At 44.1% G+C, this 15,676-nt stretch overlaps 1 protein-coding gene across 8 annotated transcripts in view; it reads left to right on the forward strand.

Annotated features, from left to right (window-relative positions):
* aff4 (AF4/FMR2 family, member 4) overlaps positions 1 to 15,621 on the forward strand; it is a 28,593-nt gene extending 12,972 nt beyond the window's left edge. For 4 of the 8 annotated variants that reach the window (XM_076102520.1, XM_076102519.1, XM_076102518.1 and 1 more), the window contains 19 exons: positions 2,372 to 3,178; positions 3,480 to 3,518; positions 3,657 to 3,743; positions 4,047 to 4,074; positions 4,168 to 4,231; positions 4,424 to 4,519; positions 4,655 to 4,799; positions 4,991 to 5,738; positions 5,853 to 6,004; positions 6,772 to 6,857; positions 7,192 to 7,426; positions 7,796 to 7,893; positions 8,243 to 8,306; positions 9,161 to 9,297; positions 9,794 to 9,865; positions 10,060 to 10,153; positions 10,293 to 10,336; positions 10,667 to 10,884; positions 11,658 to 15,621. In XM_076102520.1, coding sequence (XP_075958635.1) covers positions 2,372 to 3,178; positions 3,480 to 3,518; positions 3,657 to 3,743; positions 4,047 to 4,074; positions 4,168 to 4,231; positions 4,424 to 4,519; positions 4,655 to 4,799; positions 4,991 to 5,738; positions 5,853 to 6,004; positions 6,772 to 6,857; positions 7,192 to 7,426; positions 7,796 to 7,893; positions 8,243 to 8,306; positions 9,161 to 9,297; positions 9,794 to 9,865; positions 10,060 to 10,153; positions 10,293 to 10,336; positions 10,667 to 10,884; positions 11,658 to 11,785 — 3,342 coding nt within the window. In that variant the 3' untranslated portion in view covers positions 11,786 to 15,621. Of the gene's footprint in view, positions 1 to 1,291; positions 1,329 to 2,371; positions 3,179 to 3,479; positions 3,519 to 3,656; positions 3,744 to 4,046; positions 4,075 to 4,167; positions 4,232 to 4,423; positions 4,520 to 4,654; positions 4,800 to 4,990; positions 5,739 to 5,852; positions 6,005 to 6,771; positions 6,858 to 7,191; positions 7,427 to 7,795; positions 7,894 to 8,242; positions 8,307 to 9,160; positions 9,298 to 9,793; positions 9,866 to 10,059; positions 10,154 to 10,292; positions 10,337 to 10,666; positions 10,885 to 11,657 lie in introns of all 8 variants that reach the window. The other 4 variants (XM_076102521.1, XM_076102522.1, XM_076102523.1 and 1 more) reach the window with 4 other exon arrangements.
* The last annotated feature ends 55 nt before the right edge of the window (positions 15,622 to 15,676 follow it).

Consider the following 15,676-nt stretch of genomic DNA (forward strand, 5'->3'; position numbering starts at 1 on the left):
ACATTTAGTTATTTTTCACAATCATCTTCAGGATCTTGCAGCACTTCATATCTGAACACGCTCTGTTGGCTTTTTAGTCGAGATGATTTTGCACAAATTTCAAGCTGTAATTGGCTGATCTGTGTGCAGCGTAGTATGTGGCTAGGTTAAAAACAGTAAGCTTTTGGCTTAGATTAAATAATGGTTAGCTTTCAGATAATCAGCTATCGACTAAGACTGCACAAGATACGAAAGAGCCGGTTGAATTGTCCACACCTGTCTTTGGTTAGCTGTTTTGTAGTGCAGCTGAAGAAGGTAAACACAAGATCATGCCAGCCCCCCCCCCCCCCCCCCCCCCCTCACAGCCACACCCCTTTCCTCCCATGTCTTCCCCCCTTGTGCTCACAGATACATATAGATGTAGGGCAGCCAGCTCCCTGCTCCTGCTCGGCCAGTATAATTTGTAAAGAGGATTTGAGTTCTCTGAACTGGTCTAATCTTTGCCACTAACCAGATTTGAGCCGAGGTGAGTGGCGCCTCTCCTTTAGCTCAGAGTTGGCCGTCATTGCGGCAGAGATGGAATGCGTCCCGACAGGTTGGGAATAGAAAGGCGACCAGAGGTGAGCGATGAGTGCCGACCTGTGTGTTTTGGACCACAACAAAGTGAAAGGTAGAAAGTCCTTGACCTTTTGCACTAGAGAAGAAAAGGCATTCAGCAGCAAAAAGTGTTATTGTGCACGGTTTTGTTTTTCTGTCTTCAGAAACAATAGTACAGAACAATGCGGAAAAAGCCAACCTGTTTCAGTCACTGGCTTTTCTACACTTTGTACTTCTTGTCTCCTGCTTAGGTCTTACGTAAGCTTCAGTTTGCCCCCCCCCCCCCCCCAAACCCTCTCCGTCATGCTCCACTAAGTGGAAGTTTACTGTGTTCAGCATTAAAGGCCATGTGTGCACGCAGCTGCAGCTGCAGCCTCCCAGATGTAGAGCAGCAAAGCAGTAACGCTTTTATGGCTCCGAGCTCGCACACTTTTAACTCTGCTGCACAGAATGATGAGCACTGAAGTATCTTATTATTATTATTATTGGTATATTTACAGTACATAAACACTATATAAATGCATATTGTCATTCTTCAATTTGATTAAGTTGGCCTTTTCCATTGTGTTAAAGGAAACTAAAAGAAAAGACATAACTTACTAAATCTAAAATCCAATAATCACATTCCTGTTTGCTGCATTTTAACCACAAAGATTAGGCAAAAAGAAACGGGTAACAGATAAAACACTGATGCTGTAGTTTGTCGTTTTTGCAGGCGAAAAGGTCAACATGGAGGTAAAGTTCCTAAAAAGGTTTGTGAGCGTTTCTGGAGACGAAAAAGGCTGTACAATACAATCTGTAGTAACAATGAACCAACTGTGTAATGACTCGGGTGTTTCTAATTTCTATTTACACTTCATTGTTTTTAGCGTCATCGGCCACCATATGTGCCAGTGTGTGTGATAAGCCAGAGTATATTACCCTTGTGAACTACTTGTATTTACAAAGAAGCAGAAGTATTTCTCTTCCACTGGCTGTTTTTAATACAATCCTAATAAAACACAGCATTTATGTTGGAACCACAAAGTAAAACGAAACATCCCAGAAGAAGACTGGGCGACGCTCCACACGTGTGAGCTGTGCTGTGCTAGCAGGAGGCAGTGGCGGTGTGCATGTTGTGACCACGCTCGTTAACATTTCCTGCTACAGATAACGGCTTGTTTCCTCACCGCGTGTGTGACTCTTGTCAAACAAAGTAGAGGTCTAACGCTTCGTGTGAAACTGGATATTTTGCACAGACCGTCACGGGCTGATTGCCCGGCAGGTCGGCTGGAACCTGTGGCTTCAGTGTGATTGATTAACCTCTGTGTGTTGGAGCTGTGGGCGGACTTATCTGTGTGAGCAGATGGGTGTGGACTGATCGGGGGCCCATTTTGAATGAGCTAACTCAACGATTGGCGGATCTCTAATGTTCGATTGATTACTTTCTCAATGTTTTAAATGTAAAAGTGAAGACACATGGTTCAGGATATTATTAGTTTCATTCTTTTTGTTGTTTGAGTTATGCTCATTTTTTCATCTTTTCATGAATTTAAGTTTTTCTTTGTTGGAGAAATACATTTTCTCTCCATTCTGATGGAAAGTAATTAACCCAAGTGTTGAACTTGTGCCCATAATGACTGTTTTCTCTGCCCCTCTTCTCTCCTCTCTGCTTTCCCTCCGTTCGTTTCTCTCACTTATTTTCCTCTCAATCCATTTTTTTTCTCCTCTTTTTCTCGCTTTTTTTCTTTCTTCGTCACACCGTTCCCCTCCTTCCCCACCTCTCCCTCCCCCCTTTCTCTGCTTCTCTCTTCAGTCCAGCAAGGAAGATAAACTGTCAAGCCGTATTCAGAGCATGCTGGGCAATTACGACGAGATGAAAGAGCCGATTGGTGACACACTTCCTAAGATTGGCGGTAAACCATCTAACAGCTCGTCTTCCTCCGAGGAGAAATCGGGCCCACCTTTGTTTGGCGGGGACCAGCGCGGTGTCGGTAGCGGTGGCAGCAGCCAGAGCAGCAAGTGGACCCCCGTTGGCCCCGCGGCAGGCGGATCTTCGTCCCAGTCCCAGAAGCGCTCGGGACTCCAGGGCGGCCACGGTAGCCAGAGGAGCACCGGCAGTAGCGGCGGCAGCAGCAGCGGCAGCCAAAGACACGGAGGGGAGGCGCGGGAGAAGAAGTCGAGTAAACACGGCGGGGGGTCGGAGCACTCCAAGTCGCACACGTCGAGTCCGGCCAAGGGCTCGCTGAGTTCCTCCGGCAGCAACAGCCACTTGCGGGGCTCCTTGTCCGCCGAGCAGCACCACAGCAAGGAGCGCTACCGCTCCAAGTCCCCGCGAGACCGAGAGGCCAACTGGGACTCTCCCTCACGGGTTCACACCGCCTTCCCCACCGGACAGCACTCGAGTCAGGCCTTTCCCCCCTCTCTCATGTCCAAGCCCGGCTCCATGCTGCAGAAGCCCACAGCGTATGTGCGGCCTATGGACGGCCAGGAAACAGCAGAACCCAAGAGCTCGCAAGCGGAAAGCTACAGCGGACAGTCGCACAGCAGCACCATGGGAGAGATGAAGTCCAACAGCAAGGCCTCACTTTCCAAACTCAAGATGCCCTCGCAGCCTGTAGAGGTGAGGCTGGTCTTCAGGCTTTCCATAAACTATATGTTAATGTTAAGGTATAAAGCTATAGCAGCAGACAGTGTATATAGAATATACTGACGTAGAATGGCAGCGCAGGGTTTGTGTTTGGAGCTTGTATTCGTAATGATGTAATAACTGGAAGAGATTACCTCGCAGCATGTTACTCTTGGTCTGATTGAACTCTAGGTCTAATAAAATGACTCATGCTACTCTCAATGGAAGCCTCCTCCCACCTGCAGCACTGACCGTCATGTTGAAAACGTGTTAAACATGCTCTTTCTGTCTTTAGGGATCTGGTGACGCCAACTGTGTCGATGAGATTCTGAAGGTAATTGTTAAAATAATCCCCTGTCAGGCCAACAGTCCATCATAAGTAGTCGGAGAAAAAAACTATTGCTCGAGTCAGTGAAAGAGCACTTTATTACTCTCACCTTACCCGTGTGTGTTTATTCTTTCTTTCTTTCAGGAAATGACTCAGTCGTGGCCCCCTCCGCTGACGGCCATCCACACCCCCTGCAAAACAGAGCCCTCAAAGTTTCCATTCCCCACCAAGGTCAGCGTGGCACCAGTGCCTGTGTTTACTGTTTGACTCGAATGATGTCATGTGTTGTTATGCGTCTTGTTTGGTGCCAACAGATCGTACAAATGCAGAGAAACCTTTTTGTGGCCGTCTAATTTGAACTATAAAGTGATGGGACTAGCGATTGATATTTGATCGATTAATAATCAATAATGAAAGTGGTTTGAACCTGCTACGGGCTAATAAACATAAGCTCAAGGAGTTCCCTTTTAAAATTGATTTGTTTTTATTTATTCATTGATAATAATTCAGAATGTCGTCTTTTTTTCACCTCAGGACTCTCACCCTTTCCCAAGTGGGCACAGTGAGTATCTCACTCATTTCTGATTCAAACCCAATATAAATGTGTATATATATTTGATATATTTGTTGCTCATGAGTTTTCTTTGTTTTTTAGAGCGAGGTAGTTCGTCCAAGAGCTCCAGCAGCCACCAGTCCAAAGCTTGCGATGACCAGCCCACGTAAGTGCTTCATCGTTTCCTCCTTTCTCATTGTAAGCCCAAGTTTATAGCTTAGTTAAAAACAAATAGTTATGACGAGGTAAGAAACCAGACATGCATAGATGACCTCAGTAAGTTGTGTAGACGGAGCCACCGTTTACGCTGCTGTAATGACATACAAAGATTTAATTCAGTGTCATTCCTCCATATCAGTGTACTACTAGAAGATGACCTGAAGCTCAGCAGCAGTGAGGACAGTGATGGAGAACAGGACTCTGCCAAGAACGCCTCACGGAACACTTCAGCAAGGTAAACCACAACACACACGCGTACGTTTGCGGGGGGGGGGGGATATCATCAACCTTTGCACACATCAGTGTGTACAACATGAAAGTGTACTGCACACACTATAATGCCGTAATTGCACTCTTTCTGTGACGACAGCAATAACAGTGAAGGAGCGGAGCAATCCAGGGACGATTCGAGCAGCCACAGCGGCTCGGAGAGCAGCTCGGGCTCCGACAGCGAGAGTGAAAGCAGCACGACGGACAGCGAAGCCAATGAGCACCCGCGGCCCGCCTCTCCTGAGGTAATGACTGACCAGCGACTTTGTACAAAGATGATTTGGTCCTCAAGCATCATTTTCAATGGAACTGTTCCTCTCTCTGTCCACCCTTCATTTAGGTTGTAATAGTTACAAGTCATCATATATATATATACAGTATTTTTCACTCACTAACACAAAGTCTTACATCTGTGTGTTCTCCTGCCCCCCCTCAGCCTGAACAGCCCATGGCCAACAAGTGGCAGCTGGACAACTGGTTCAAGAAGGCCAAGCAGTTCTCTCCGGCCTCTCCAGTGGACAATGTTCCGACCAAGTGCAAGAAAGAGGGCAGGGATAATGGCTCAGGACGCGGCTATAGTAGCCAGGGAGGGGGTTCAAAAGACTCGGCGGCACCCACCCCGAGCAGGGACCTACGGGCGGCGCAAAAGGGCGCGGAGGGTGGCCGTGGCCGGCAAAAATCCCCCGCCCAGAGCGAGGGTGGCACAAATCCGCGAAGGAGCGTGGGTAAAAAACAGCCTAAAAAGTCTGAAAAGCCCCCAGTGGTGGAGGAACCCAAGGGAGGCCTGAGGGTGGAGAGTGAGCCGGCTCCAGAGATACCTCCGCATCGGCCTAAAGCTGCTACTAAGGGTTCCCGCAAACCAAGCATCAAAAAGGAACCTAAATCTTCCCCGAGGCCCACTGCGGCCGCTGTCACTACCGCAGACAAGCGCAAGGCCAAGGCGCCCACCAAGACCTCCCAGAAGTCCCGGGAGTTTGTCGACACGGACTCGTCGTCGTCGGACTCTGAGGGGAACGACAGCATCCCGTCCTCGTCGCAGACGCCCAAGTACACCGAGAGCATCAGGACCCCCGTGTGTGTGTTTTCTCCAATGGAAGAAAAAGAGCTGTTGTCTCCTCTCAGTGACCCTGAGGAGCGCTACCCTACAAGGCAGCCTCAGCACCAGGTTTTACTAGTGAAGATAGGTTAGTCTCTCTTGTTTTACACTTGTCCGGCTGGAGTGCACACTCACTGAAGCTTTTCTTTTCTTTGGACCGAATTAAAGCCTTCCCTTCCTTTTCCTGCGCCATTTCCTATAGATCTCAGCTTGCTGTCGAGGATCCCAGGGCGGCCCTACAAGGAGCCTGCAGAGATAAAAGTGGAGAGGGACGACTCTCTAGACCGGGACAACAAAGACTTCAGCAAACAGAGCTCTGAGAAGAGCTCTAGTAAGGCCAAGAGGAAACACAAGGTATGAGGCTGGATGGAGCAAATTCCCTCTGTACTCTCTGCTGGTTTCATTGATCTTAAACCTGGAACCTTTAGATCTGGACCAGTTGGTTCTAAACCTGGAACGTTTCACCCCGAGGTTCTGGTTCGTTTGTGCCTATGTGGACGCAACAGGCGCACTGGGATGCAGGGCAAAAAGAAGCGGGCGGAGATTGTATTATTAAGATCATTTAATCATGTTAACGTGATGCAAGGAAGCATTTTGAGGTAAATCTTTCCCGGTTACATTTCTGACCAATGAGAGAACAACTTGCTTGGCATAGTTTACTACTTTTGGACCGCTCTTGAATGTACAAAAGCGAATTGAGGTGCAAATGCAACAATTGTATCAAATTACTCTGTGAACCGGAACAAATCAAACGCACAGCAGGTCTGAAAACGGCCTAAAAGAATAGTTGAATGGAAGATTTTCCTTTCACTAAACAACATATAGATTAAGAGATTTTTATTCAGATCTTTTTTTCATTATTACTCTTGTAAGGGAAGTATGTCATCATAGCTGTGAAACTACCAAAGAAAGACTTACAATCTGTAAGTGATATGTTTATGTGGAATTGGCAAAAGGTTGTACTGAACTTCATATGAGTTCATGTGCGAAATTGCAAATTTCTTTGTCATCAAATCCTCCAGAGGCATGTACGCACACACACACACACACACACACACACACACACACCAGTAAATCCTTTAATGCGTCTTCTAATTTCCTGCGACCTTTGTGTCTTTTAGAACGATGAAGATGGCACAAAGCCAGAGAGCAAGCGCTGCAAGCTAGAGGAGAAGTCCTTATCTCATCATAAAAACAGCAGTAAAGAGTGAGTATTCTTCCTTTCACACTTGGTGTGACAGCAGTACTTCATTTCTTTACAGGCAACATGAAGCTTTCTTTTTCACTATTCTTACAATTCACAAAATTGAACTCTCGTTATAAAAAGTTCAGTGAAATGACTTGTTTATTACTTTAAGCCACACCTATCAACCTTCATGATAATGGCCTCTCGGCTATGATTTCAATGTTGATCTTGAATGTTAATATGTCATTTTTTGAGTGTTAATATTCTGTGATGTGGAGTACGGTACCGCAACACGGCTGCTCCGTTTTTAAATGACATGATACACGTGTTACAATGACCATTCATGTCCCACCAGGTCTAAGAGGTCCATGGAGAAGAAAGAGGAGCCCGCCCCCTCTCCTTCCATATCGGGTCTTCAGCGGACGCCCAAGGCGGAGCATCCGAGTCGAAAGAGGACAGTCAGCCAGTCCTCCACGTCTTTGTCCAGCGGGACAGGAAGTGGGAAAGAGGGAAGCCACAGCACCAAGGGCAACTCCACCTCCAAGCACAGAAAAGGAGAGGACAAGGGACGCAGCACACGCGACGGCAAGGTGAGTGCGAGTAACAGTATCCCCCCCCCCCCCCCCCCCCCCCCCCCGCCCCCCCCCCCGCCGTTTGCTGTCACGTGAACACCCGGCATTGTGGGTACTGGGAAGTGCAAGTGCGATCTTTCATCAAGTTTGCCGACTGCAATGTTTCCGACCCGAGGAACTTAAATAACGAAGCACGTTGGAAAAGGGTAGTGGTCGAGAACATAGGTCTATATATTGTATATGCCCAATACCCATAGAGCGCCAAACGTTTCTTTAGGCACCCGCAATCTCTTATACTCTACTTCAAACACCAGGCGCCCCCCCCCCCCCCCCTTTTTTTTTTCTTTCTCCTGAAACTTTATTCCCTCTCGCTCGCTGTCTCCGCAGGAGAAATCCTCAAAGGGCTGCGATAACCAGCTGGCTGTGCCGCCGCTCACCACGGACGGCTCCAAGTCTCAGAGATCCAAGCTGGTGTTTGAGGACAGGTAAGAGGAGCTCTTTCCACTGCGGATAACCCCTCAGCAGGGTGGGCAGAGAGAACTGCTGTGGGGATCTAGGATTGCCTTTGATGCATAAAGCTGCAGGAGGTTTCGGGAGGTCGTGCATAGATGTGCCTGCATGCAGGAGAGATGATGTAAATTTCCATTTTCAAAGGCTCTCTGTTGGCAGGCTGTGTCCTTTTTCATACTGAGGTAAAGAAATAACATCGTCTTGCCTCTTAGTTTTATTGTCTGTTTCATGGTTTGATTTTATGTATATCTGTGCTTAGTGGAAATGTATGCTGTTTCAGGGAAGTACTTAAATGAGTTTGACCTGTTAATAATGTTGTTTCAGGGTCCATTCGGCAGATCACTACTTACAAGAGGCCAAGAAACTGAAACACAATGCAGATGCACTGGTGAGAGCGTGAGCTTAATGCCTATTTACATGTGTAATGGAGATGCTGCAGAGTCAGCTGCTGCATGCAAAGCAGTGAGAGGAGAGGTTGTTCAACGAGGTCTCGACCTTTAATGTAAAACAACATGGCGGTTAATGCTTGGTTTAGCAACGCAGTTAAATTCTCCCTTTTATTGCTCGCGTTTATATGATTGTATAACATTTATTGTATTTCCTGGGAGATTAACCTCGGACACAAAGTCTTAAAAGTCGTTCTTTCTCTGTGCTCTCTGTTATTGAGCAGTATGTTTAAGCGGCAGGCTGGTATCAGTGACTTCCCTGAGATACCTGACATGGCTGCATGCTATTTCCACTCACAATTCTTGAAAATGTTACTTTTATTTTGCATTTTACAGGTTTTTGTAATTGAAATACTCCATCTGAAGAGAAAATAACTCCGACATTAAGTTAGACAAGCAAACATGATACAAATAAAGACAAAACCTATTGATGAGAACTAAGCAATAATATTTTACACTATGGATACGCTTTCATTTTATCTGTAATGTACGTGTAATACAATTCTTTAACCCACACTACGGTTCACTAGTCCACATCTATGAGGTTATACATTCCATTTAAAGGCCAACGCAGTTCTTGCTGCCGTTATTAAAAGAGTTTATTGTATTCCACACCAAACCATGTGAGTTGTACAACCATGGCAAATTAACAGTCATGTGAGCAGCATTTAGGTGGGCACTGCCGTGACAGTTTCAGAAAGAAGTGCAATATTAAACCGGTACTCGCTCACTAACTCCAGACGCTCCGCCATCAGTGATTTCATTGTTGCCGTGTCCCTGTTGTCTCTCTTTACAGTTGGACCGCTTTGAGAAGGCCGTTTACTACCTGGACGCTGTGGTGTCTTTCATTGAATGTGGCAATGCTCTGGAGAAGAGCGCTCAAGAGGCAAAGTCTCCCTTCCCCATGTATGCTGAAACGGTGGAGCTCATCAAGTAAGGACAAACGTGCTGTCGTTGTCACTATTTAAAGGGGAACGCCACCATCTGTACACATCTCTGTTTACAGGTGTTGTGTGGTACCACTGCCTTTAGGGATGTTACATGAGTCGGCGTGAGTCGTGGCTGAGGACGACAAGTTTGAATATGAAAACACACCTGGTGGTGTAGAGTTAGACAGAAGTCAGCTTGTGGCTAGCGGTGTGAGGCTACTTTACCTGCTACTAACATTACACACGCAATATCTAAATGAACTGCGCTGGTTGAATTGTGGGTAATGTTGCCGCCAGGTTTTGACAAGAAAGACGAATGTTCGGAATTAAAGAGGATATCTGGTTGTGCTGGATCCATGTTTTTATTTTAACTTCCGTTGTCAATTCATGTTCAAAGAACAAAGTGCAAAGTCGGTGTGTTATTGAAATGAATGTTTCTGTCATGACGTAAGCAGTTTGTTCTCCAAGGAACTAAACATTTGTTCCGTCTGTACGTTCAGATACACTATGAAGTTAAAAAGCTACCTGGCCCCAGATGCTACTTCAGCAGACAAGAGGCTAGCTGTGCTTTGGTGAGTACGCTGTCTGACAACAGCTGATGTATGTCATGTTGAAGAGGCGTCGTCCTGTCCTCAGCCTTCAGCTGACAGTCCTCAAAGCCCCAGCTATTTGATGTGTGTTTATTCAGCCCACCTCCCCCTGGTCATTGCCGTCTTCTTTGCATGTTTCACATGTAAAATTAAGCTTTTTTTCCCCCTCTTTGCAGCCTCCGATGCCAGTCCCTCCTCTACCTGCGGTTATTTAAGCTGAGGAAAGACAGTGCACTAAAATACTCCAAAACCCTCACCGAACACTTAAAGGTACTTTTTTTGTTTCCTGGAAACTGAAATCAAGTTTGGCTTGGCAAACCTTCACTCAATATGCATTCCATGAATGTATTTTACGTGAATGTGTAACCTGCTTTGTACATAATGTTCTTTCCTTCATTTTGTTTGACAGAATTCTCTGAGTAACACCCAGGCTCCCTCTCCTGGAATGGGAAAGTAAGTCGCGTCCTTCTTTGCTGTTAGGAGAGGAAACATGATTGTAAAGGAGACATCTGTTTCCTGCACGTGTTGAATGTTGAGAGAAAATAGGTTAGACATTTCCCCCAATGGTAAAATTTTTTCGACTTTCACAGAAGAACAGTTTGACGCTCTTAAGTCGTCTGCAATTACATAAAATCTGCCGTCAGGGATGATTTTCAGTTTGTTAACCGTCATGCGTTCACAGGTGCTTGTTTTTTTTTTTAGACAAGACAACTTGCCGTGTACCCGTTTCTAAACCAGTACCAGCACTTTTTTTCACAACCGTGCTCTTGTTTCCTAATTCAGCAAGGCAGCGGGTATGCCCTCTCCCGTGTCCCCCAAACTGTCGCCGGGCACGGCCGGGGGCTACTCGTCCGTCAGTAGCAGCAGCAGCGCCAGCTCGTCTGTGACCATACCTCAGCGTATCCACCAGATGGCTGCCAGCTACGTCCAGGTCACCTCCAACTTCCTGTACGCCACCGAGGTCTGGGACCAGGCAGAGCAGCTATCCAAGGAGCAGAAAGGTGAGCTACCTCTTAAAACAGACCATGATTTGGGACAACATATAACATTAGTGGATTGTCGTATCAAGTGGGGGGGGCCAAATGAAAAGGGGAATTCCGGACCGATTGCAATACTGAAAATGTACATCGGTGTTACACCCACCGCTGTTATGACTTCAGTGTTGCAGCTGGATCCCACATGTTTCACCACTTTTTTATGGTAATGCTAATATTCTGGAAGTTTCTTACAATTCCAGCACTTTTAGTTTAACAAATTAAATATACAGTCCGACCATTTAAGAGACCTCAGTTGTGTGTCGTCCACTTTCCTTTCCCTGTTACTTCTCTACTGTCAAAGGCAAAAATACCCTGAAAAATGAGCTTTTGAATACCATGATGATTAGCTAGAACTCCTAATGAGTACGATCAATTTAATAGTGCTGAAACGATGAGTTGATCAGCAGGAAACAGTTTTGTTAGTCAATTATCTTTTTTCATTTATCAAACATGCTGGTTTTAGCTCCTCAAATATAAGAATTCGTGAATATCTTTGGGTTTTGAACTGTTGGTCGGTTATAACAATCAGCTTTAAGACATCTTAGGCTCTTGGAAATAGTTTTTCACAATTTTCTGACATTTTATAGACCAAACATTGAATTGATTATTAAGAAATAAAGCACAGAAAATGAGAATAACAAAAATATGAATGATGTTGCTTGTCTCCATCTTGAAGACGCCTTGAGTCGCAGGCCTTTAAGCTGACGCTGCTCTCGATGTGTCTTCTGTGTCCCCAGAATTCTTCTTGGAGTTGGACAAAGTGATGGGTCCTCTGATCTTCAACACCAGCAGCATGACAGAACTGGTGCGTTACACGCGGCAGGGCCTCCACTGGCTGCGTCTGGACGCAAAGCTTATTCCCTAGCAAGGACTCGTTCCCTGCTCGCTGCTTCCTCACATACACACACACACACTCACACACACACACACACACCTCAGCTTCTTGAGTTAAGGAACATGTGCTCAAAGACGGTCACGCATGCGCTCAGACAGACACACATACAATGATGTACTGTACGCACACATACACACACACACACACACGTGATGAACTTCTCAGACATATCTCCAACACTGTGTCCATTTTCTACACCAGCTTGCCAAAAACACTGAGCACTCTAGAGCATCTCACACCGTCGACAGCACCACACAGGGAGAAACATGGGGAACTGCAGCACAGGAACAAAAACAAAAGCTTGTCGCCATGCTTCATATATCGGCATTCTTACAATCTTTGCCATGTTTCTATCCGTTTGGCACGGAGGCGCTGGGTGAACTATTTGCTATGAAAAACGCTTACAAAATTAGGGGTTTGATTTTTAGGCTACTTTGGCTTTTAACTTTTTATTTGACTTTGTTTCACCAAAGTACCTCCCATGAACACCAAAGGTGCTTTAAAATGAAGGTTTCTCTTTATCATTTTTGTGCCTTGTATGTGAGTGACAGGAAAGACAAACAGCCACCCGTCATATCTGAATACATTTTCCCTTTTTTATTATATTTTTTGCTTTAACTAATTTTATGCATTTTAAAATATTTAACCGTTAACGGAAGCTGGCAACGTTCACGTTTTTGATTGCAGTCTTTCAGTTTTAAATCAAGTCCTGTTAACACATTTTAGAGTAAAGATGGAGTTGGCCACACATGAAGCTACATTACCGACCATCTTGATTTTTATCTTTCCTGCAGAGTCTCCAGGCGCTAAAGCTTTAATCTTGGAGCGTGCCCACACTATTTAAGAACGGACCGTAGGAAGGGCTACCGTGCACAGCAGATTAATACTTCTGACACACACGTATTTATAAATGTTCTTACTCATCAGTGTATTAGTTTTTAAACCGGTGTCGTTTTTATTTTCCACAATCATGGACTCATTTTAACCCTGCTACAAAGGTTGAATGTTGGGTCAGTTTGCTCAAACCACCGTGGTCCGGTTTAATGCAAGGAGCAGCCTGGCCTCTAGGGGCCGCTAGCGGGGCCTTTTCGGCTCTTGGCCTTAATAGAATTGATCTCGACAATGTTCTCTCTAAGAGATGTTCTGCGTTTGAAGCTCCAGAATACGAGCCTCTTCCTCCGACATGTTGTTAACACTCGTAGCGACATTGTTCATTGAGAACTTTTCCTCGAGGCAGAGTGACTTCCAGACAGTGTTATTCATCGTTTGATCCCTTGTTTGCTCAGAGTGTATTTTTCTAAGGAACAGCAGGGAGTGTCTTAAAGTATTGAAGATCATTTCCACACACAATGCAGTTATTTACAGTGCAGTTTATAGAAACCGGGCCTGAGTGACCACTAATTTGGCACAACAAAAAGCAAGTTCACCTGTAAGGAAATATTTAGAGGCAAACTCGTCAGTGTTGCATTTATAGAACAAAGAGTTTTAAATCTATCATTATATATTTCGAAAAAGAAGTGCAACGGCCAATATAGATTTTATTTATATACCAAGCAGTTTTTTTTTTTTTAGTTGTTTTTTTCTTCCTCTGGCCTAGCAGAAGTCTAACTTTAACAGGGTTGAACCAAGGGTTATGAGATGCAAAGTATTTGTTTGTGTATGTAATTTTTTTTCCTATTTAAGTTTGAATCACGCTTGTATTACCAGACGGTAGATAAGAACCGTGTCGTCTAGTTGTAACGGTGTACGCCAGCTGTCCACATATTACATTTCTCATATTTAATAGTACCGGTCGTCATCGAGGGAAATGTGGATGGCAGTGGCTTTTGAATGAAGATGTTGACATTCCACCCAAGAGTTCAGTTGACATTTGGGTGTTTGTTAACGGTCAATGACATGAAGGACTGTGCTTTTTATTTTTTATTTTGGTGTGTTTTTTAAGCTCGCTTCCTCCTAAAACATGCTGGAAACCTTTAAGCCTGGGTCGAATAGTATTCATGGAAACTGTAATTGACACGTTTCTTCAAAATTTCAATCATAAATTCGGTGTATCGTCACTTTATTTTACACCCTTTTCATCTCACTTTAAGGATTTAAGCGTTTGACCCAGGTTTGACCTTTTTTTTGTTTTGTGTTTTCTTTCATTCACTGGCTCCCTGGCCTTAATTGTAGGCGGGGATACTGTTATTTCCTCTGGCACTTGAAGAAGAGAAAGCCAGAGGGGGTATTATTTTAATCTATGCAGGATTTTTACAAAAAAAAAAAAAGAGGATCCGTTTCTGTGGAAAAACTTTTTTTGGCTCGGGATCTTTTTCCCCTGCTTTCTTTTTTTCTTTCTTTTTTTTGCCTCAGTGAGAAACCTGTTGAACTCAAGTGTCCAATGCCTTTAGCTTTTTGCAATTTTGTGTACTGGTTTAAGGATATATATATCTATCTCTATATATGTGTATATAGATCTGTTTTTATAACCAAACACAGATGGCTTGAGCCATTTTGTACTTAAAGCTGGAGGCCACTTTTCTCATGGGGAGTCCTCTGTGGGTGTCGCCAGCCCAGTCAATGTCTTCATACACTGGTACACTTTGTAAGTACAGGTCCGCGCCTTGTGTTCCAGACACTATCTTGTAGTCAAATGTACAAAATTTAGCATTAGATCAATTTGTAACAGTTTGCTACTCACGTATTTATTTTTCTGCCCCCCTTTGCTTAATATTTTTTTTTTTTTTCTTCTATTTTGCCATTTTAAAGGAAATGAGGAAGATGTAAATGTATCGGGGTTGTTCATGATGAGATTTCATTGTAAGTAGTAATTAATATTAATTCTAACTTGAAAGAATCCAGGGTAAGATTAATTTTTTTTATTTTTATTATTTCACATTCAGTAGGAAGATGTTAACACTTGCATGTTTCTATTTAAATACAAATGTATAAATTGTAAATATAACATTTCTTTAAGGGTGAATTTCTACTACAGGTCGACATTTTTATTGAAATTTAAAAATGCTGTAAATACATTTGTGAGATACTTTATGCACATTTCCCCCCCCTCCACCTCTGTGGGCTTTTATGTTCTCTTCTTCTTCCAAGCTGTTACAGAGGACATCTCTTAACGCTGTATATCAGATTTATTTCTCAGTCACCTTTTTCTTACCGCGCTCGTATTCTTTGTCTTCTGCTTCACTCGTCTCCCAGTATCATGGTCGCCACATAATCATTAATGTCTCTAGATCCAAGTGTGAATACTTTTGTCTTCTCTGTATTTGATATGGAGGTGCGTACTTTTCATGAAATGTATATTGTTGATCTCATGGGATGGATGGATGGTGTGTACAGTCCGTTAATGTAAAACCACGTCTGTTTCCTCCTCACCAGAGAGCGAGGGAGGGAGGGAGAGAGAGGGCAGGAGAGAGAGAGAGAGAGAGAGATGTATTTACTATGTGTCCCTTTTGAACAATTGGTCCAACATGTTTTTTGAAACAGAGGTATTTCTCTACAGGTCAAAACAGTTGTAGCAGTTTATACAGTATAACATCTTTTTTCTAAAAGTCGTCTCTGAAGTGAGACCAGCAGCATACACTATGTACAATAGTCTAAATTGGATTAGTTTTAAGAGAACTGATGATAGAGATACTATATATGATGGATGCAATATGATTAAAGGTACTCATTGAGTTTGATCTTCAAACTTAGGTTATGTAATTTAAAGCATTCTTGTGAAGTGAGTATTAATTGTGACTAATGAGTCTGTCCTGAATATTCTTTGTATTTTGCCGTATTGAGAATAAAATATATATGGATATGTTTAATTGAGTGTTACTCATTTTGTTTTAGCAGCACCAGATTATTTGGTTTTAGAGAAAG

This window comes from Anarhichas minor, unplaced genomic scaffold, assembly GCF_050575085.1.
Source record: "Anarhichas minor isolate MPS153535 unplaced genomic scaffold, ASM5057508v1 ptg000027l, whole genome shotgun sequence".
Taxonomy (NCBI): Eukaryota; Metazoa; Chordata; class Actinopteri; order Perciformes; family Anarhichadidae; genus Anarhichas; species Anarhichas minor.